The sequence below is a fragment of the Caloenas nicobarica genome, chromosome 1 (assembly GCF_036013445.1).
Source record: "Caloenas nicobarica isolate bCalNic1 chromosome 1, bCalNic1.hap1, whole genome shotgun sequence".
Lineage (NCBI taxonomy): Eukaryota > Metazoa > Chordata > Aves > Columbiformes > Columbidae > Caloenas > Caloenas nicobarica.
Window position 1 is genome coordinate 73415758 of NC_088245.1, and position 22090 is coordinate 73437847.

The window sequence follows — 22090 nt, forward strand, 5'->3', positions numbered from 1 at the left end:
TTTTAAACACAAGCAAAATGTTATATGTATAACACATAGAAGTTACTCCATTTCCTTCTTCCTCTCCATAACATTCAAATAGACAAGAAGTGGTTTCATCCTGTTGAATGTCAAGAGAGCTGTTTCAGCTCAGCTTCGCCATCAGAAAGCCTGTGTGGTTCATAAACTATTTAGGAGAGAATATTTTGGAGTTATTTGTCAGTCATCTATTTCCAAGGTCCAGTACATTTATCAACAACTTCAGTGAAACATTATTAACCCCGTTGTTCTGTTAATGACCTGTAGATTTTATTTTTTTTTCCCCACAGTTTCAACATGCTTTTCTGATTGATTTGTTATTTGCAGAGACTGGAGTAGTGATGGGGAGAAACGGTGTTATTTAGAAACTAGCTCCAGAAGAAAAGTGTATTTTCTCTTATTAAAACAAACTGCACAGTGCTTCCAATAGCTCTATTCCAACTGAGGTAGGTAGGGAGATTTAAAGATGAAATTTCGCTTGACGCAAAGGTCATCCTCAAATTACAGAACCTGAAACTAAACCAGTCCCATTTTTCTTTTAAGGCTCAGTTTTCTATGCTGCATTCCCACCTGTACACTAAATTCATTTTATAAATATTTAAAGGGGTTTTTTTGTTGTTGTTGAGGATGATCTGCTTCATTTACAGCAGAAGTGTACAGATAGTCTGAGTCCTTAAATCACTTTTTTCATAAGAGGCCCCTCATGTAGACTGTGCGTAGACTTCAGCTTTGGGGACTCGTGGAGGCCATAATCTGTTTAGAAAACAGAGACACATGAAATAAGTACCTTTTTTCTACACATCTTTAGGTGCTGTTAGTTTTTTAATATACCTATCTATATATTTTTTAAAAATAGATATATATTCAGTAAGTCAATGCAAGCAGATAGGGAGGAGTGCAATTCCTTACAATAATTTAGGCTCGTAATGACACAACAGCTCAGTGATCATACACATGGATGCTGTTGTTCCAGACCCATGACACTACATTTGTGGCAGTAGAAGAAGTCCTTAGTTTAGCACGATGCATTCAAGAGTGTGCTTAGGTAGTATGAGGTTTTTTTGGTTGTAAGGGTTTTTTGAAAGCAATTTTTCAACATGCACTGATCTAGAATGTGTTTTTCCTGTTGTGGGTGCCATAAATGAAAGCCGGATTTGTTGAAAGCTACTAACTTTCTGAAATGGTTATGGAAGATGGCAGGAAAGACAGATTGATATTTGAAACAAGTCACCAATTTCATGCTTTTTTCAAGTCAGTTCACTACTGATACTAAAACCAGGTTAAAATGCATTCGAAGGAAAGGAGGGCTCACTTGGGAGCATGTGTAAAGATAGGTAATATAATGTCAGACTTCCCTGATTTGACAGTTTTTTGGTTGTAATTCATGTTGTAAAGACAGTGAAGCAACATCTTACTAGGAAAGCGTGAGCAGGAAGAAGAAACGTGATTTTGAAGGGACGAATGTCCCAGGGGAAGTGATGAAGCATATAATCCTGAATCACTTCAAGCTTGCCTTGACAGAGCCCTAAAATAAGACTAAAATTAAAAATTGCTCCTTACACTTAAAATGACAGAGCATGGGTTCCATCTCCCAGAATCTCAAGTTTTTTGTACATTAGCTTCTTTCTTAATTTCTTGTTGCAGTGTTTGTACAGAAGTGAGACCAATCCGTACGTAGTTGGGAAAAGTCTTTTTTGCTTTGTCCATGTAGTCGTTTACAAAGAAAGCACAGATGTAAAACCTTTTCTGTGCTTGTGCTCCTTCTTTGTAAGGAAGAAGGGTCACTTCTCTGTTTCCAGCTGTGTCAGAGAGGGGCTCCAGAAAGCAGCCAACAAGCTTCCCAAGAAATAAAGAACAGGCAAATGAAACCAAAGACTGATATTTGATGTCCCGTCCTTCCCCCAACCTCTCAAGGAACTGCACCATAACTTACATTAAATTTAAGCTGAGAGGCTTATAATGCCTATAAATTCAAGGGTTGCTTCCTGTAGCAGAGGGGAAAACATTATGCCATACAGAAGAAAATTTAGCAAGTGTGCAAGAGAGTTGTTTTGCAAACTCCTTCTGTTATTTGATTGATAGGTTGAACAAGCAGTGTCTGTGCCCCTGAACAGGGCACGTATAAAGCAGCGAGGAAGAAACTCAGATAATAAGAATAGAAAATCTCAGGGCCAAGCCTTAGTTTAGCATCACCCCCTGCCCATCCCATACAGTCCAACCTCACCCTCGTATTCTTATAATGAGCATTGTCATAGTTGTCTAAAATCACTCATCTAACAAAATAGACAAGTTGTTTGTTTGTTTGTTTGTTTGTTAAGTCATGAGACTGAGCAGCAGTCACTCTTCATAGAACTTTTGTTCTGAAAACTGCTTGCTGGCTTTTTTTATCAGATAAAATGGGCTCTTACACAACATGGCTATTACCTTGGGTTTTTTCTGTATTTTCTAAAGATACAGATTTTAAAATCCAAAGAATAGATATAATTCAGGCAATGGTAATGCAAGCCTTGACAAAACAATACATTATCTTATTCCTGAATGATTCTAATTTACATCTTCAAACTGTAATAATAGTGAACATAACATTTGGCAGATTTAGCACATTAATACTTCCCTCCTTTATGATAAAAAGGTGCCTTGTTCTGAACAGGTTATAATTACTCTTCCTTCACTTAAAATTCCACTTGTCTCTGTGCTTTAATGTGAGGAAATAGCTGGGGACTTTCACTATGGTTTGTGCCTCTCCCCCTTGCTGGTTGGCTGTTAAATGGTGAAAACAGCCAAGAAAAGCCTATAACATACTGATTTAAGCAGCTCCCTCCAGTTCTTCTTCAGACTATTTTGCAAAGATGAAGTATGAGAATGAGCTGAGCTTGGGGTTTAGCTAGGCTTGGAAAAAGCTGGCTAGCGTTTGTGAGAACGTGTGTAGTTGAAGTATAAGTTCATCGCTGGAGGTTTCTTCAATTTAGTTTTCTAACTGTGGCTGAGGCCAGTTAAACCACAGCTGGTAGCACAGGTTGATAATGCAGCCCTTGCGATGGAAGAGAAGCTGGGAAGTAGCTGAGCAAGAAGAAGAAATGGAGCTTGAGCTTCATTTGTTTGTATTTATGTCCAGAGCAGTCTCAGCCTCGCTTTTTATTCCCTTCATGTTCCGTAGCATCTCTGCCACACCGATGGTGAAACAGCCTAGTAGCGTTTTTGATGGCCACTGGGATTTTAGGTGGATTTACATACGTTATCGCTCATTCCACTCTGTTTTTTGTAAGTGGTTTAATGCACTGGTCGGGGAATGGTAATGAAAATGTTTTTGAGCCGTAATATGGATAGGGCCTAATAACTGGTACAGGTGAAGAACCAGCCAGCAGTAAAGGGAGTAGAGACTTGTGGTGATTTGCGAGGGGAGTCTATGGCTGGGCAAAGTCTTCTCCTGTAGTCCTCCCTCCGCCTCGCCTCCCCGACTCGAGATGGAGAAGCCTTGGCTTGGTGTGGTTTTGAAAGATGAAACCACTTCAGTGTGTTGGATGAAATATATTAATTATGGAGCAGTGTAGAAAACAATAATGTAGAATTTTTAAAGCGACCATTAATAACCACATATTGGTGTTTTTGCCAAATCGAGTAAACGCAACTTTTTCTTAATGATGTCTGATTATAAACCTAATAGAGGAGAAGGAGGCATTTAGAAAACACCTTGCTCGGGTGGAGAGGAAAATGTGTGTGTGCTTTCGGTGTGGTGGGTGTTGTGGCTGGTTTTTTTTTTTGAAGTCTCATTTCCACGTATCATTCGAGAACGGGAAGAAGCATCAAAAACGTCCGAGGAATGGAGAGAGAGAGAAATAAACGTTCCAGGTGGAGTGGGAATACGAAGCCAGGCCTCGCCTGCTGATGGATGGTTCTGTAGTGTCCTGGTACCTCTGGAAGAGGCACACGTACAGTTCCTCTGTTGGGGCTTTCCTGCTGCCCCTGAACGCATCCCCATCTCCTCATCTCCTGCAACAAGTACAGCTTTCTGAGAGCTGCTGCGAGCACCGGTGCCTACAGAAATGCATATAAATTAAATGGATACTGTTCCTCTTGCAGGTGGATTTGCTGAGTTCTCCAGCTCTTTCCCCGGTCTCTGTGAAGGAAAATCCACGCTCGTCCCTACCTGCATTTCTCAACCCTGCTTACCTGTCTCCAACATCGGCCCAACCAGAATCCTGCCTCATCTCTATCTCGGGTGTCAGCGGGACGTCCTCAACAAGGTGAGCGTTCCGAGTGCTGTGTTGTTTACTTGAACGAGTTTATGATTTCCACGTGTCTTTGTCCATGCTTCTATCATACTGCATTATTACAGCTATAAAACATCTAAAGTAGATATAGGTAATAGCTGTCTTGTGCATAAGCCATGGAAAGCTGTGTGAGAAGTAGTGATTTACAGACCATATAATTAATCCACGTGTCATGTGATATGAAACTTGGTCTCCTCTTTCCTTCATCTCAGAGCAGCTGATGTGGTACCTTCCTCAGTAACCTATCAACCAACAGCAAACTATCAAATCTGCCATTACAGCAGGTGAGGTAGTTTCCTGTGTACAGCTCTGACTGCTTTGTTTTGCAGGGCTTGGATGTTAATATATTAATGGTTACAGTAGGACAAAGGAAGATTGTCTGGCTTTTAGTATTTCCTTCAAGTCCTGGAAAAAATAGCACTTAAATACCACGAATTTTATAACGAGGGACTACGAATCTTTGTACACCTAATAAAATGTTCAGACCTGGACAATCAGTGGGGTCGTTTAAAATGAGCTTTTGTGGCAGCACTGCACTAGGAAACTTTTATTGTTTCTAAATACATGTGCACTTAACTTTTGTCAAAGCAAAGTTTTGTTTTAGCAAAGTCATCAAATACAGCACTTGCAGGGTGCTGGACTATCAGATGTCTAAAAGAGCTTGTCTCAAACTGCTACAGGTCTGTATTCCTCTGTGTATCCACAGATGCTTGCCTCCATGAGGAGACCAACTCCTGTTGCTTACAATCTACATCCTGAGTCCCTTCACAAGGGAATTTTTATTACTTCTGCTGCATGTGCCCTCTTGCCGTCCGTGTTATCTGACAGTCCTGTTTATTGGTTGAATCTCCAACAGCCTTCATATGCTGGCATTAAATACATGGATGAGGCAGAGGGGAGGGGTGCCTCACCCTGACATAGTGCCTTAATTATGTGCAAGGCTTGTGTGTTTGGTTTTATTTCATGTATAAAGCTTAAGGTGGGAATTATCCTGTAATTGTCCTGTAATTGGATCAAATTAATATACTTTGACCATTATCATATTTTTCACTGGTTTCTTCTACTTTCACTCCATCCTAGTCTGGCCATTAATAGGCTATTTTTTTTATTTTTCACAATTGTTTTAAGGGGATCTTTGACACACAAGCAAACATGTAGAGGGTAATCATGCTTTAATAGAGCATGCAGAAGAATCTTTTGTATGGAGGATAGTCAGCAGCCGTTGTATTTACTTTGTCCTTTAAAATCTTCTGTGTCTTTACTACCAGGTAGCAAGTCAGCAATTCAAACTTGATTCACTTATGATGGATGTCAAAGCAGCTTATTACTTTTCCTACCACGAAAGCCATTTGTGGTCCCCAGACAAAAGGCAGCAGGAACTAAGTAATTAAAAAAAAAAAAAAATCCTTGTTTTAAATAATAGAGCATTAGAATGATGCTTTTATGCTGTTTGTTTCAATGTGTGAATGGCAAGTGCTACCGTAGGTCACAGTGGGAGTGAGGAGGCAACTTGTTCTCCTCATTCTCCTCCAGGGCCAGGGATGATGTGCTGCTTCATTTGGGATGTGACTGGAACTCCAGCGCTGTGGCTCTTAAGTTGTGAATAATCTTCAAGGGACGAAATAGGCTGTTCCCTCTTCTTACAGTAAATTGGTGCCTATGAATAGGTGTAGGGTTCTGCGTGTGCCCCACAAGGAAAGGAGTTCGGGTGGGAGCAGTGGGCGGGAGTTTTATTTTAGGGCCGGAGGAGACTAAAACCATAACTACTACTGGTGAGCCCCGAGCATGGCAGAGCTGTCTACAGCAAGAGTTTAGACCTGGCGGTGTCTCTCTTGCCTGTTAATCTCCGATTTGACATTGTTTTGGCATGTGTTGAGCGGACACCAGGAAGTCCTGCAGCTGCAGATACTTTAGAATTAATGTAGAACCCCCAGGAGCTGCTCAGATTTATACTTCCTCACATATTCCCGAGAGTTACAATCGGGGATCACTGTGTTTCCCATCTTTTATGGAGAACCGCAGAAGCCACAGCATACAATCGACAGAAGGTTTGGTGAGTTCTTATTGCCTGGTGTCATCCGTGACCGTCAGTCTTTTGGAAGTTCTTCCATAGATGACTGAAGCACATCTTGGGTTTCTTACCTGTTTAAGGACAAACCCACATCTTACGATTTCAGATCTGCTTGTTGCTTGTGCCTTTGTCCTCTCACTTTGAAGAAACAGCAGGCAGTGCTTTATTCGGAGCATGTCACTTGTTTGCTCTACTAAAGTAGACCTTAGTGTCTCGGTAGCTTATTTTGCCTCTTCAGTTTCAGCTCTTGCCTGTGGAAAATCTGAGATGGCTTCATCTTTAGTATCAGTACCTTTATTAACCTAAAGAAGCTGCGGGGGCAAATTACGATTTCTGCCTCTCAGAATCCACTCGATCTTTTCCCAGCTATTGGCAGCTCCCAGTTACCCGGGTTTAATCCGCTTCTCGATTCAACTCAAAGTTAGCGGTCGCTGGAGATGAGGACACTCCAAGTGCGATGGGCAAATCTCTGCTGCTCTCGCTTCCACGCACTTGGCTTCTGGGGAAGAGGAAGGAGGATGACTCTTACCACACATTGAGTGCCCAGAAATGTCCATACATGCTAAAAAAGCTGGGAAGTGAAGAACGTTCAAAAGGGGAGGGTGAGAAATAAAAAACAGGGATAACTAGCAAAATAGTGAAGTTCTTCCTGTTAGGACAGTCCGGGAGCTGGTAAGTAGCTTGTGTGCTCTGGTTTAATGGCCTTGCTGCTTGCTTGGTTACTGGCAACAAGAAATAAACCCTCTATTAAGATTAGAATAGTTTGTGGGTTTTTATTCAAGTTCAGGTTTTAAAAAACATTTTTCCGAAAAATTCTAGTAAGATTCTCAGAAGTATAAGATGCAGTTGTGTATGCTGACCTTATTTTTGCCTTGAAATGCTATCTGTGACTTCCTATTATTCTTCCCAATGACCAGACATACTGATTTCTCTAAAATGTACATGTCTCAAAAATGTCTGCAAAAAGAACTCTTAATTTGCACTACGCTTCAGCCTGACAATTTAAAGATGTGAATTTTCAGCATGTTTTATGAAGATGAGCTAATCTTTTCAGGATCTTTGTAAGTTTATCTCTGTGTGCATGGGAAGGGAAATACTTGCCTTGTTGCAGGACAATCTGTATTCATGACCTTTTGAGAATACTAACACTACTTGCCATGAATACCTCTGCTGATAACACTTTGGTTATGAAAGAGATGCAAACACATAAGCTGGGTTTGTGTCCTTTAGCAAAATTAATGATTACTTCAGAAAAGTCTTAGGAGATTCTTTGTACTTCTGCTTTACAGGTTTCTTTCTAAATGCTTAAATCTGAAAATGTTCATAATATTATTTTTGCGGGGTTGAAATACGGAAGAGTTATTTATAAAAGCTCTAGCGGAAAAGTTCGTTTCACTTTTTGGGCCTCAGTGTGATACATTTATTGGTGGTTATCTCAGTGTGATATATTGGTGGCATTGCAAGAGGGTACTTGCTTTTACAGATCTTTGTTGCCCTTTGTGAAAGAAAGACAAACTAATTCTAAGCTAAACTCTCATAGTGACAGTGTCCTCTCCAGAAGTCAGTGTAACATTAAAAAAAAAATAAATCTGTGTTGTGGTTATGGACCTGAATGAGCCTCCTGCTTACGTCTCATGTTTTGCATCAGCATTTAAACTGTAAAACCTTCTGCTTTGTGACTTCCGTAACTATTCTCTTTCTTTTCTTCCAGACCTGGATTTTATTTCCTGGAACAAAATAACATTTTAGGGTGCCATTAATTTTCAGATTAAACAAGTAAAATGTAAATAAACTGACAAAAGAGCATTTACCTTCTTTTCACAGAGTTGTTAGCATTAGGATTTCTGGATCTTCCTCCGATCGTAATTCACTTCTTCCTCTTGGGTGCCTTACAATGCAGGCACTGTTATGGTTATTATATTGGAGCGTGTTGCACAGGGAATGATTGATACTTTAGAACAGAAGGAAGCATAACTTCTTTCTTTAGCCTTGGTCTCAAAGGCAAGCACTAACACATTTTTATGTGGTTTTTTGGCTGGGAGGTTTCAGACTTGGCGTCTGCAGCCTTCTCCTTCCCATCTGAATAATCAGTTCCACATCAAAAACCTTGCATAACTGTGGAGTCGTGACGGTTGGACTGCGCAGCCCACCAGTGCTTATGCTTTAAGAGAAATAATAAGGTTTTCTATTATTTTTTTAAAATTCATCAGCCTCCCCTTGGCTTTATTCTGAACGACAATGCCTCTTGGCAGTCCATTTGTTGGTGATACCTTCACCAGCTCCCTCCTGTACACATGACAATGTTCATGACCCTGCACGTACTTCTGTATCTGCTATTCCAGTTGTTCCCCACTCACCTGCAAGAAGCGACAACAGTAGGTGGGCTGGTTTGGGGTCAGTATTTCAATGTAGTGATCTAAAGCAGATAGTTATTTTACAGAGAGTGATGTTGAAGAGCTTGGGACCCTAGAAGGGGAAAGCTGCGTAGCCCAGGAAAGCGAGGGTCTCCCTTGCACACCTAAGATACCACAGGTCTAGCAGCAGCTACTCCTCTGTGCCAGGAATCCCATTCCCAATACCTTCCCTCTCTGGATAATCCAAAATATTCCCCTACTTCCTTACAGCGCTCCTGCTTTTAAACTTTTAGGTCTATGGGTGCGTGAGAGTTGAATATAGCAAAGGGAGATGCGATGGAGTCGGCTGTGAAAGGCGTGTGGGGCTGAAGGGAGGGAGCTCGCTGGCTGAGTTGTGGGGATGTGAAGGGAGAGGGGGAATCAGTGACATATGCTTTGTCCTTGATGAGAAGCTGAGCTTTACTGGGAGCATGACCTAGGAAACTAGCAGGGTAAGAAGCACTAAGGCTGAGAACTGATTTTGACACATCCAGACTTTTTTCTGGTTTTGCTTAGTCGTTTGTTTTTTGTTTGTTTTTTGTTTGTTTTTTTTTTTTTTAAATCATTGCTGCAAATTGTATTTCTGGTGATTTGCTTTGCAAGTAACTGGTCATCTCCTGTTCCCCTTGCATAGGTGTGTTTATGACATAATCTACGTTCATCAGTTTAAGGTGCCCAAACCTCTGAATGTGCTGATGTGAGGGACTTCAGACGAGAGTTTGGAGGAGCTGCTCATTTTGCTCCAGACACCAAAATTCAGCTCGTTGGCAGAAACCCCTGTAAACTCCCCATTTAAAATGCGGCCAGTAGGAGTTGCGTCCACGTCCCTCTGTAAATGACACTGATGGATTCCCGTCTCCCCTGCCGTTCTTCATTCTTACTGAACATATAATTGATGCATATAAGCGCGTGTGAGTGTTCAACCCTTCTGCACACACACTATAACGTACACGTGTACCTGTGCACTGCATGTCAGACATTATTTAAACTGCTCTGATTTGAACTAGAGAGAGTTCTGGCTCTTCAGCTAAATAGCCACATCTCTGGTTCTTTTCACCCAAACATCTTTACGCTTGCAGAAGAAATACCATTTGGCTTCATGGCTGTATTTGCATACTGGTAGACCTCCAGTTGAAATCCGCGGTGTAAGAATTCATTCTTGCTACCGCTCCCATGGATCGACATAATTTTTCTCTTTTTTTAATATAATTGCTATAAAAGCAAAGGGATTAAAATCAGATTTTTTTTGGCTTTTTTGATGTTTCAGTTTAGTTTCAGACTTCAGTTTCCACAGAAATCTTGCCAAAAGCTCCCCAGTGTTTGCATTCAGTGTAACTACTGTCCAAGCATGTCACTTACTGCCAAATCGTATCTGAACCAGAATAGTTGTTTGATCGGTATTACTCCAACCCATTTAATTGCTTTTCTGTGTCAAGATACTTACTTGCAGGAGACTGGGTGGTTTTCGTAGAGCCGTCTCCAGTTTTCTAATACTTGTTTCACATGTTTTGGCACTAAGGTACCTACTGCATCAGATACTACTTTGCACAACTCTAAATACAAAGATTATGGCAGGGTGCAGAAAAGAGGTCTCTCTTTTTATTTGCAATCATGAAAACTGATTTATTTTAAAAGCTTGGTTGGCTCTTACGCTTTGAATCTCTTTGCTTGTTGCTGTGATAATCTCTCAGATGCAAGAGGACTGAAGGCTGACACTGAAAGATGGGCAACTAAATTGTAACCCACAAAGTGGAACTCCTATAAAGTTGCAGTCAGTGCTGTGTGAATATGGTCGAATTCAAGGTCTTCAGCTCTTAATCAGCTCTTTCTCTCAAGGTTGTGAGTTCTGCACAAGGAAGTCCCAGACACTTTAAGAGGTGACTGCAGGAGGCATCGGTTTCATTTCATATTTCTCTACCAGTATCTGTGATGGGGCAACCTCAGTCTTAAATATGTGATCCAGAAAATGTGTATTTGGGTCAGGAAACTGCATGTGGGAAGTGCTTGGTTATGTTGTCAGCTTGCACAGTGGGAATTTAAACGAAAGTAGCCAAATATTTATTCTCTTGGAGGTGATGCTTCATAGTAGCAGAAGGTATTGTACCATTGTTTCTGTTATTTGTTAACTTTGTACACGCTTTGCAGACCATATGTTATTTGGGTACGCTGGATGTCTCATTAAAAGTTGTTTGGGGAATTAAAAGCTGAGGAAGTGTCTTTTTTTTTTTTTTAAAAAAAAAAGCCCCCTAATACAGCTAGAGCAATTCCAAATGAATTCCAGTTTGGCTTTTAGCTTTATAATGTGCTTTGGGTTCATAGCTTCTTTGTAATGTGCCAAAGGTACCATTTGACTGCTCTGGCCTTAATCTTTCTCTCTTTCCTAGGAGCTGATGCAGCAGAATGATATTGGCTACGTACTCAACGCCAGCAATACTTGTCCCAAGCCTGATTTTATTCCGGAATCCCATTTCCTGAGAGTGCCTGTGAACGACAACTTTTGTGAGAAAATTTTGCCTTGGTTGGATAGATCAGTCGATTTTATAGGTGAGAAGAAAATTTACATTCTCTTTCTAGACCAGTTTCGGGATTTCTTTGTGTGTCTGCCTTGCTGTTTCGGCTGGAGAAGACCCAAATGCTTTCTGGGTGGTGTGAAAATACCCTAAGGAGCTATGTAGATGATCACCATCACTTGAGAAGCACAGAAGCAAAATAACATAGGGAGATTCTGCCACTGTGTGTTCCAGCCCTTATGGAACAAAGAGACTTTTTAAGAGCACAACTCTACTTTCCGGCAACCTAGTAGATGCTTGATACATGCCTGCAGAGTGTGAATTAGAAAACTGGACGTACAGATCCTGTCTTCAGCTTTGAGAAGCGAGCTAGCCAAATTTTAACCGGCCAAATTGTTCTAGCATGAATGCTTGCTATTTACTTGCATATAAAATTAGTAACAATCACCTTTCCCAGACTTATAATGAGGGTTGTTTATGTGCACATTAAAATGCGGTATGCTGTAACCGCAGCATGTTTCCTGTGTGCAGGCACATGCTGTTTCTATACTCAATGCTATACAGTGCTAGAGAAAATAAGTTATTTCTGTTTAAAGCTTCCATGAGATTTGCAATTAGGAGTTGATTTGGAAGTTTTGAACAATTTTAAGTAACGATTGCTTTCTGTTCAAACTTTTCATCGTGGTATAACGCTGCTGAGTGTGACACTTGCTGATTTCTTTGCTATGCAGAAAAAGCAAAAGCGTCCAATGGTTGCGTGTTAGTGCACTGTTTAGCTGGAATATCTCGCTCTGCCACAATCGCTATTGCATATATCATGAAGAGAATGGATATGTCCTTAGATGAAGCTTACAGGTAAGGAGAAAATTTCCCTTCATATTTATTCTTGTGCCTGTCGGCTTGTTTTTCAGGTGAAGAACACAAGGCTACACGACCAAGGGTAGAAGCAGACGTGTTACTTTATCTGGTAGTTCACTGGGCTCTGCACGCTCGTGTTTTAAATGTTGGCTTCCTCCGTAAACAAATTAATGGTGTTGTGTAGACATCACACACCTAATATTACTTCCCCACCTGCAAAATGCTGATGTTGGTCTTTGCTCCGAGTAGGCAAATACGTGGAATTTAAACTGCTTATTAAATGTGTGTGTGTACATATGTACGTAGACACACACAGCTATAGCACGCATATAGCAAGATCTTTGAAGTCAGAGAGAGGATGGAATGGATAGGGTTAAAGAAAGGGGACTGAGGATATTTATAATCGCGCTTCTGACACATGCTGGGCTGGAGCTGCTGACTTCAGTTTGGTGTTTGGTAATGCTCTCAAAGAACTGCCTGCAGGTGAAATGTCTAGGAATTGAGAAAGCTGCTTTGTCGCTGTTAAACTCAACCAGAAGGTACTTTTAAGTGCTGGCTCTTTGTGGCATCGGGGAATTTTTGTGGGACAACCCCCTCCCCCTTTTTTAACCTTTCCAATCCCATGTTTCTGTACTTGGATTGTGGACACTTCACTGGATACCAGGCGGCTTGGTTGCGTTTTACCGTGACGTCTCTATTTCATTTAACCCGCTTTGCTGTGCTGTACAGAAAATGATGGTTTTGTTTTTGATGGGCAGTACACGTCAGCCGGCACAGCTGCCGCGCAGCTGTAACCCGCGTGGTGCAGGAGCAGTTAGAACAATTGGGCTGAAGCCCTTCCAAACCACGGCTGCGTTTGCTACGACTATCCCTAAAACACCAACAAGGACAGAAAGATGAACATTCAATATTCCCCTGTGGAACGTGATGTCGGTGGGGCGTTTTCTTTTAAGCTGATGAACATAATTATGTGTCCAGTGAAAAAAGTGCATGTAAGAGGTGCCTGAACTACAAGCATCTCCCATTGCCTTTAGCTGCTTTCCACCGTTTCTTACTGGAGCTTACTGGCAGTCCGGTGCTGTGCAGTAATTTCAACGTCTATGGTGAAACAGGTTTGGTTAAGAGGTGTAGGTGAAAACTCATAGTTATACAGGTATAGGTAATATGGATGAATTAGTGGACACGGACAGACGCTGCGCAAGGTGAGAGCTTGATTCAGTAAAAAAAAAAAACCTGTCTGGTCTCAGGGTGGAGTGGTCTGGTGGTGAAGCTGTAGAGTACAAACGCATCCAAAATGCATGTGCCTCGGAACTTCTGTAGGGCTGCTTCTAAATTCTTCCGTGAAATCTCTGCATTTAATTCTGGTTTGTTCCTTAACCAGAAGTGTCAGGTGAGTGTGAAGGATTAATCATCCCCGGCCTCTTTTTCTTTGCACTGTTAATACTGAACAACTACTGTGAAATACAGCTTATATTTTGCTATATTTCCTTTGAAATGGCTTACTGAGAGCAGTGTGCAACTCATTTCATCCTTTGCTTTGGGATCTGGTTTGCAAAGCTTGGAAGAAAAATACTTTTCTGTGAGTTAATGAAAGCCATTAGATAAAATGTTTGACACTATTACAAAAATAAAAAGGTGACACTGTTACTTGAAGTAAAAGATCTGAGGAGATAAATGTTTTTAATATTTTCTTTTGTATAATGGATGATGCAAGGGAAACAGACATCAAAATTAAATGTTACTCAGTTTTGCAATTGGAAAAAGGAATGTGCAATTTGAAATGAAAAAGCTTCCAAAGCCTTAAAGCTTGTTGGTAGTATCCAGCAGACTTTCTTGAACCCTTTTCATTTTTTAGAAAGCTAGTTTTAAATTTAGGACTGCCCAATATGTTGGGGTGAGATGAGGAGAAAGTGCAAGGGAGAAGCTACCAGAACACAGGCCAGAAATCGCAGGGTTGACTAGAAGGATTTTGCTTTAAATAACAAATCAAATAACAGCTAGCTTTGGTGGGAAAAGAATGAATGAAGACTGTATGAATTCTTGTGAGTGAATTGCTTACATTGGGATAAAAGCCCCCAAATTCCATGGTAGGAGATTGACCTAAAGAATCTCACCTGAGGTGACTTACTAGTTTTCTCCATTTGGCAGTGTTGGCACTTCATGGTGGAAGTTTCCACTATCACTTTGCGCAATCTGATCTTCCAGGTCATCACATCAGCTCCAATAGTTCTAGTATTGTTTGTGGGTTGGCAACTTTAAAAAAAAGCAAGTTTTGTTTGGTATTTTTCATGTGCTTGCATGCACTTGTGCTCACATATACATAATATGCACAAGTACACCTTTGAATTTTTTTCCTGCTTTTTTTAATGACTGTACACTCACCTTCTGTAGCCATCCCCAGAGTTTGGTTTTTTTTGCTTTTAATAATATTTAGTTTTCCCAGTGATACATTATATGTGTGTTTGTACTAGATTTAGCTCTTCAAGGTTTCTTCCCTTGTTAATTCCCGTGTCATCTGGTACCTTCATAGTTCCAGGAATGCTTTAAAAAAAAAAGAGGAGGAAGGATGTGGGCAGCTTTCTGTTTTACAGCCTCTGAAGAGCAAAGAGTACTTATTTATTTAGCTATATTACCAATCAGACAGGTAGGAGAATGTATTGCTTTTGGATTTAGCTTTGGAAGTACATGACATGAGTTATAATACTTCAGTCTTTCATACATGTAGAGTCCCAGGAAAACATTTTAAGTATGCGTTGCACCTTGTCCATATTCAGCCGAGTATGCAAGTGCGTGCTTGGGTTGGCACGTGTCTGTGACTCAGGCCGCTTCCTACAGGGCTTGAAAACAGGTTAACTCTTGCAGTGATTTGGTCACAACTGCTGAACACCTACAGAGCTGGAGAAAACATTTTTGTTTTTAATGCTGCATTTGCCCCTTTCTGGTTTTATTTTTGATGATCAGATTAGCAGACAGTACTGGCGTACGGTAGAAATCGCTGGCCTTTGCTGTAGAGAGTCAGCAGGTATCAGACCTCTTTGTCTTGCCTGACAAAGATGAACAGGGTAAGAAGCGCTTACTGCACTAATAGCAGCAGGAGAGAGGTGGAAGCAACGTGGGGTTTTGCCCCTGGGCCTGGTGAGGAAGATGCTTCCTGCGGTGCAGGGGAGGCCAAGATCTCTGGGCTGGAGTTCTGATGATGTTCCTGCAGAACTTGAGGAGCTCTCAACTCTGGTCAGAAACGAAGGTAGCAGAGATCCCACTGGTCAAGTCAAATAAGGAAAATGATTCCCCCAAACCTTGTTGGGGACATCATAAAGAGGTAAAAAGAAGGCTTTCTCTTCCCTTTTTTAGCTACCTTTAGGTAAGCTTCAGGGAGAACTGGGAGCATCCAGCATTATGTTGCTTAAAAGCTGCAGGGATTTTTTCCATCCATGTGTCCTGTGCTTCGCTGAACCTCAGTCCAGGCCCCCTGACAAGTGAAGATGAGGTGGTTAGCGTTCACAACAGACACTACAGGTTTATCTCAGGTCTGAGCAGCAGGTCCTTAACTTGTTTTCTTTGTCCCCTCTTTCCAGATTTGTGAAAGAAAAAAGGCCAACCATTTCTCCCAACTTCAACTTTCTGGGCCAGCTTTTGGACTTTGAGAAAAAGATCAAGAACCAGAGCGGGCAGCCTGGACATCTCAGCAAGCTGAAGCTTCTGCACTTGGAAAAAAGCAGCGAGCACGTGCTGGTGCCAGAAGGCGGGCAGAGCAGCCTGTCCGCGAGCCAGCTCTGCATTACCGCTACCTCCGAGACGGTGGAACAGAAGCCGACGGACTGCGGCAGCACACCGCGCGGGCACTTGTCCCCCCCGGAAGATGGCCCGCTGGTACAGGGCATCAACGGGCTGCACGTCTCCCTCGACAAGGTGGAGGACAGCAACCGGCTGAAGCGCTCCTTTTCTTTGGATATCAAATCCGTCTCCTACTCGGCAAGCAGCACGTGCGTGACTGCCTCGGTTCAGGGCTTTGCCTCCTCCGAAGACACCCTGGAGTACTACAAACACGCGACCGCTTTAGAGGGCGGCAGCAAGTTGTGTCAGTTCTCCCCGGTCCAGGAGGTCTCGGAGCAGACCCCAGAAACCAGCCCTGACCAAGAGGAGGCAAACCCTCCCAAGGAACCCCAGAACACCTGGCAGCTGGAGAGCCAGAGCAAACGGCAGCACCTGGGGAGAGCCGGCGGCGGTGCCACCACGCAGCGGTCGCTCCTGTACCCCCTCCACCGCAGCGGGAGCGTGGAAGACAACTACCGAACAAACTTCTTGTTTGGCCTCTCCACCAGCCAGCAGCACTTGGCGAAGTCCGCGGCCGGGCTGGGCCTCAAAGGCTGGCACTCGGACATCTTGGCCCCTCAGACCTCGGCTACGTCGCTTACCAACAGCTGGTACTTCGCAGCCGAGTCCTCGCGTTTCTACTCGGCCTCCGCCATCTACGGGAGCGGCGCCGCCTACTCGGCCTACAGCTGCAGCCAGCTGCCCACGGGCTGCGACCCGGCCTGCGCCGTGCGCAGGAGGCCCAAGCAGGGCGACCGGGGGGACTCCAGGCGCAGCTGGCACGAGGAGAGCTCCTTCGAGAAGCAGTTCAAGCGCAGAAGCTGCCAGATGGAGTTTGGGGAGAGCATCATGTCGGACAACAGGTCCAGAGAAGAACTGGGGAAAGTGGGCAGCCAGTCGAGCTTTTCGGGCAGCATGGAAATCATTGAGGTGTCTTGAGGGGCAGCGAGTTTGTGCGACTGTGCGGGAGTTGCTTCCCCCTCCAGGCCGCTCCCCCGGCGTTGGAGGAGGTCCCTGTAAATCTGAAAAGAACAAACTTTGTGCAAAAAAAGGTGGTGGTGGTGGGAGGGAAGAAACGTGAGGCTTCAGTGTGAACGCAAGTGACTGGATTAATATGGCAAAGAAGTGACAAGTGAGCGTCTGCCTGAGGAGACGGAGTGTCCCACTGGGTTCTTCTCCTCCCCTTTCCTAGAGAAGGGCAGAACATTTCAAAGGTGTTTCCCTGACAGAGAAGGCAATGATACGCAACGGATTGCACATCTTTTCAGTGGTTTTTGAACAGGAGGAGCTCTCTCGGTATCAAACCCTTTCTCTGGTTCCACTGACAGACGCTCCTGCCCATCAGAGCTAGTTTTGTTCTCCCCTTCTCCTGCCCCACACCTTCACCAGTGCACCTTAGCCCTGACACTGAGCCAACCTCGGGAGGGGAGACCTTTTTCCCCTGAGAAAGGAGACCGGGAGCGATTCCAAAGGACGTAGGGACTGGTTACAGCACGGTTCAGACACGTGTAAATACTGGTGTAACTATTGTTCTAATGGGTAGGCTTTAGGTGATACGCTAGAGAGCTGCTTCAGAGAAAAAAAACGCAGTACCTCAAAAATATAAAAAATAAACTAGGGCTTTATGGCTGCCAGGTGCTGGTAGCCAGTTCATAAGCAATGTGAACAAGTAACAACTAGCCACATTTGATTTTTTTTTTTTTTTTTAAAGCTGTCTACGCACAAGTGTTTCAGTTGGCTCAGCAGCAATATTTAAAAGAGACGAACCATACTTATGACTGTTTCCCCCAGTCTTTTCAAACATAAAATAAGCAGTATTTGTATTTTTTTTATATGAAGCTGGCTTCTGGGAGAGGGGTAGCTGCTTTGGCTTCTAACCTATAATGGAGTGGTTAATACTTGGGGTAACATGCAAGAGAAGTGGCTGCTACAATACCACAACATCCCCTTCTTGCCAACTGACGATTCAATAGATGGCTCTTGAAGGCTTCTTTTTGTTTGTTTCTTAAAGCTGAAAGTGAGGGTTTTGTCCTTAACTGAGCAGTACCATTAAGGAGCCTGTGGGGTAGGGGCAATTCAGGTGGCTGGGTTTTTTCCATCCCAACATCCCCACTCAAACTGTGGGGACTTGGAGGTAGAAGCTTCTCATTAGGTTTGCTGACTGAGGTCTGAGCTGGCTGTCCAAGGAGAACAGAAGGGGGAACCTCCAGCCTCCCATCTCAGTGTGTGTGTGTGTGAAAGAAAGGGGGTTTGAGAAGAGACAGCTTTAATGGAAAGCCTGCTCACCTCCCACACCCATGGCTCCAAAGTACCCTGATCCTGGCCCGTTGTCCTCTGTGCCAGCCTGTCCCGTTGTTTCCCAGCCTGCTGCTGGGTGATCTGGCTGCAGACACTTCCAGCTGTGCTGCTGCTGGCTGGTACAGTGTCCTCACCCCTCTCAGGAACACACCAACTCGAGGAGGGGTCGCTGCCCCGCTGCAGTGACAACGAGCTCAGGCACAGCCCTTCTTGGGGGGGGCCATGACCACAAACCAGCCACTTCCCCTCCCGCGGCACCTCGGCTGCTGCTGCTCCAAGGGTTTCGTGCATGCACGTCGCTGCGAGAGGTTTGCGGCCAGCGAGGGTGGCAGCAGGAGCACAGCGTAAAGCTCCAGCCTTCCCGCGCCCACAGGAGATGCGCACGTGTTATCCCGTCTTCCCCAGCACCACTCAGAACACGCACATCGGGGGGGACTACATCGTTTTTGTCCCGTTTCAGTGCAGGCAGCTGAAAAATTGTAAATTGCATGCAACAAACACCCCCGGCCAACAGCTTTAAAAAAAAATTTAAATTTGTCAGCAGCAAATGGAAGCCCTAATGCAAGTCAACAGCTTGCGTTTTGTTTTGTTTTTACTGTAAGTTTAGCTAGTTTGTGACTCAAATCTCAGGTTTTACTATACTGAAAAGCGGAGAACATTTTGTCATTGTTTTGTGGCTAGGCTGTGACTTTCATTTCCTACAGCGGACTGTCGAAAGTAGCACTGAAAGCTGCAGCGTTGATTGACTTGATCCTAAAAAAAAGTGCAAAAGACATAGAGAGAGGCAGCACCAGGAGTAACTGAACCCAGAGGCCATGTTTGTGCTGTGTGTGCGAGAAGCTGGAAGAAGGGGCAGCCCAGGCAGGGGACAGGTTGACACCACACTGGAAAGCCTGTCAGGTCTTGGCTATTCATTCAACACACTGCCACTTGTCTCTGTTTACATATCAAGTGAAAGTGATTACATTACAGCTATTTTCAGCATACATACACACTCTTGTGTGTGTATATACATATGTAAACGATTTAACAGTGCTCCTCAGCCAGATTTCAGTAAAAGCCCATGTCTTTGATTTAAATCAGTTAATGGGGGTTAACACAGATCAGTCCCTAAAGGCAGAAACAAAATGTTCTTGCCCTTTGTGCTCCTTCACGTGCATGTTCTCCCCTTCTCTGTATACATACAAATACGTATATTTGGGTTGTATTTGGTTAATCGCCTTCTGAGGAACTGAACTCTGGTCTTCTGCCTCCTTGTGATTTGCAATACACTATCATCACTGAATGAATCAAAGCTGTAGGCTCAGTATTTTTAGGGGATGGGTTCCTGTAGGAGGAAGCCTTAACCCCGACTCCTGTGCAGAGTGGTGTCCTGTACCTGAACAATGCTGGAAACGGTCTGTAGAAGTTTGGAAAGCAAAGTGGAGGATGCAAGGGGGGAAATGTGTACATGTTCAATATGAATATAATGTCCTTTGGTGTATGGCAAGCTGTTTTAAATGGTTCAGAGAGATGCGAGTTTCTCATCGTGTTGTGTCATGAGCATTACCTGTATGTTATGATGAAATAAAATCAGAAATGGTACCTGTTTATATAGAACAGCTGAGGGAGGAGCCCGTGTGCCTCTGGCTATGGAGTATGTGTTATCTGCCAGCACCCAGGACTAGCAGGGGGCTCGTCCTTATCCTGTGTATCCCTCGCAGATGCGTGCCTCTTAATGAATGACACAGATTGCCACAGCCACCATTGACTTTACAGCACCAGAAAGAGTTTCTGCCTCTTACCTGTTCACCCCAGCTCTTCTGCTCCCTTGAACAGCAGCAGTGGCACTTGCCTGCATTAGCCATTGTCAGTTGTTAACGCTGGTGTGAGTAAAATGTTCCCAAGGTGGCTGTGCTACCTTTTCTGAAGCAAGTATTTCAAGTTGATTACCTGGGATGAACCCCATGTTTTTTTCTTGCCTCCCATACTTCCTATTAGAAGAAGAATTTTATTACTTAAGGTTAAGTACTTGTTTTGACTGATTCTGCCAGTCCTGAGGCAGTCAGAGTGACTTCAGATTGCTGAGGGAGAGGTATGCCCCTCACTGATCCTTCAGAGAACAGCTTATACAAACGTAGCATATATTAAAATTAAATCCTGCAGGAGAATATGGCTGCTACAGTTATATCCTTAGATGGCAAAGCCTAGAAGTTTGTGTAACGGTGTCTTCAAACGCAGATGCAGCAATGGAAGCATTTTTTTTAAGATAACTTCAAAGCATAATTCCAGAAAGGGAAATGCAGAATCTTTGGCTGTTTTAGAAGAGACCGTGTCATCAGCCAGAGCCCAAGTAACAACCTGCCTGAGCTTCTGTGCTTGCTTTCTACAAACAAGACATAACAGCTCTTAAACAGGTTTGCTTCCGTTGCACAGTAACACAAGAACCATGCACAATACTAGACCTAAATGGCATCAGCTTGTTATCCTACAAAACAGGTTGACTTGACAATCTTTTAAGATTTATCTGCTCTAGTTTTCCTCAGAGTAGCTCTGTTTGTTCCCTCGAGTTCTGGTTTTTGAAGCATGCACTTTTAGCTTTCACCACTCCTTTTGCCCGCTTTGCAGGACGTGCTCTGCTCTTGTACCTCCATCCCTCCACTCTTGCCCCTGCCAGTAGACAGCTCTGTGGAGAGACAGCCTAACTCCATCTCTAGTTAAAACCCAAGAGGCAACCAAGACGTCTCACACACGTCATCAACATTTAATTTTCATTTCATTGACTGGCATTACTGGGAAGGGGTCCCTGAGGTCACTAGGCTCTTGATTAAACCATCCCAGTTAAATTCCTAGAGTGAAGCGGACTGAAAACAGGGCAAACCTCCCCCCAGCATGGACCACGTAGCTCAACTTTTGAGGAGGCAGTGGGTGGATGGGGGGAGTAAGAAAGAGAGTAGAAATGTGGTAATTACATGAACCGCTCTTTTTACGAACCGTACATTCATCAGCTAGCTGCTGACTCACAGCCCAAGTTTTAAGTTGATTTCCATGAGCAAGTGGCTTCAAAAGTCCAGAACAGTGGCCTGGCACCTCTCCCGGGGACAACACAGGAGTCCCAATAAGGCTGTAAGTGCCCGTGTTTAAATCTGAAATTGGTGACACTTTGGACATTTTCATTAGATAGCCATACCCTCACTGAACACCTCTAGCTAGCCTGTGTTTGTCCTTGAAGTTTCTGAGATAAAAGTAGGGTTATTCTAGTACTTTTAGACATTATAGCATTATAATACAATACCACTATTATACATAGAAAACCACAACTGGGAATTCCAGTAGAAGAACAGTGTTCATAATATATCAGTGTAGCCTGGCAACTGGCCTTTCCCTTTGAACCAGGCCTACAGGAGAACTTCTTGGCTCTTGGGCCCAAATGTTTGCTCTGAGGCAAACTGAAGTGCTTCTGCAGCAAAGTCTTCGGCTATTCTACACGATGAGAATTTTAATGAGAGCCGCTAGAAATAGAAAAGGGAGCTATTTCTAGCCTGCAACACTCTGCCCTCTGGGGAGGGACAGCTTTCCTAGCATGTAGAATGCTGTAAATCGGACATTTGGGGAACAGCCCTGCTGGAAGGGCTCGCTCCCTTCCAAGTGTGGATTTCAGCTGCTGTGTATGGGGACCCTCGCCAATCACCACTGCTGTACAAAACCAAAGTGGGACAGACTGCAGGCAGCAATAAGGCTGGGGCATCAGATCATTTTAAAAACAACAAAACCCCCCAAAGCCCACACACTTGCCTCTCTTTGTGCAGCACCTCCTGTGCAGCAGATGACAGTCCATCGCTGCTTCGCTTTCCCAGTGCCAGGAGAACAGCGTACTGC

General features: G+C 43.6%; 1 protein-coding gene across 1 annotated transcript in view; it reads left to right on the forward strand.

Moving 5' to 3' along the window:
• Positions 1-16955, forward strand: part of DUSP16 (dual specificity phosphatase 16) — a 66375-nt gene extending 49420 nt beyond the window's left edge. The window contains exons 6-9 of the mRNA XM_065636074.1: positions 4099-4262; positions 11138-11297; positions 11995-12118; positions 15697-16955. Coding sequence (XP_065492146.1) covers positions 4099-4262; positions 11138-11297; positions 11995-12118; positions 15697-16873 — 1625 coding nt within the window. The 3' untranslated portion in view covers positions 16874-16955. The remainder of the gene's footprint in view (positions 1-4098; positions 4263-11137; positions 11298-11994; positions 12119-15696) is intronic.
• The last annotated feature ends 5135 nt before the right edge of the window (positions 16956-22090 follow it).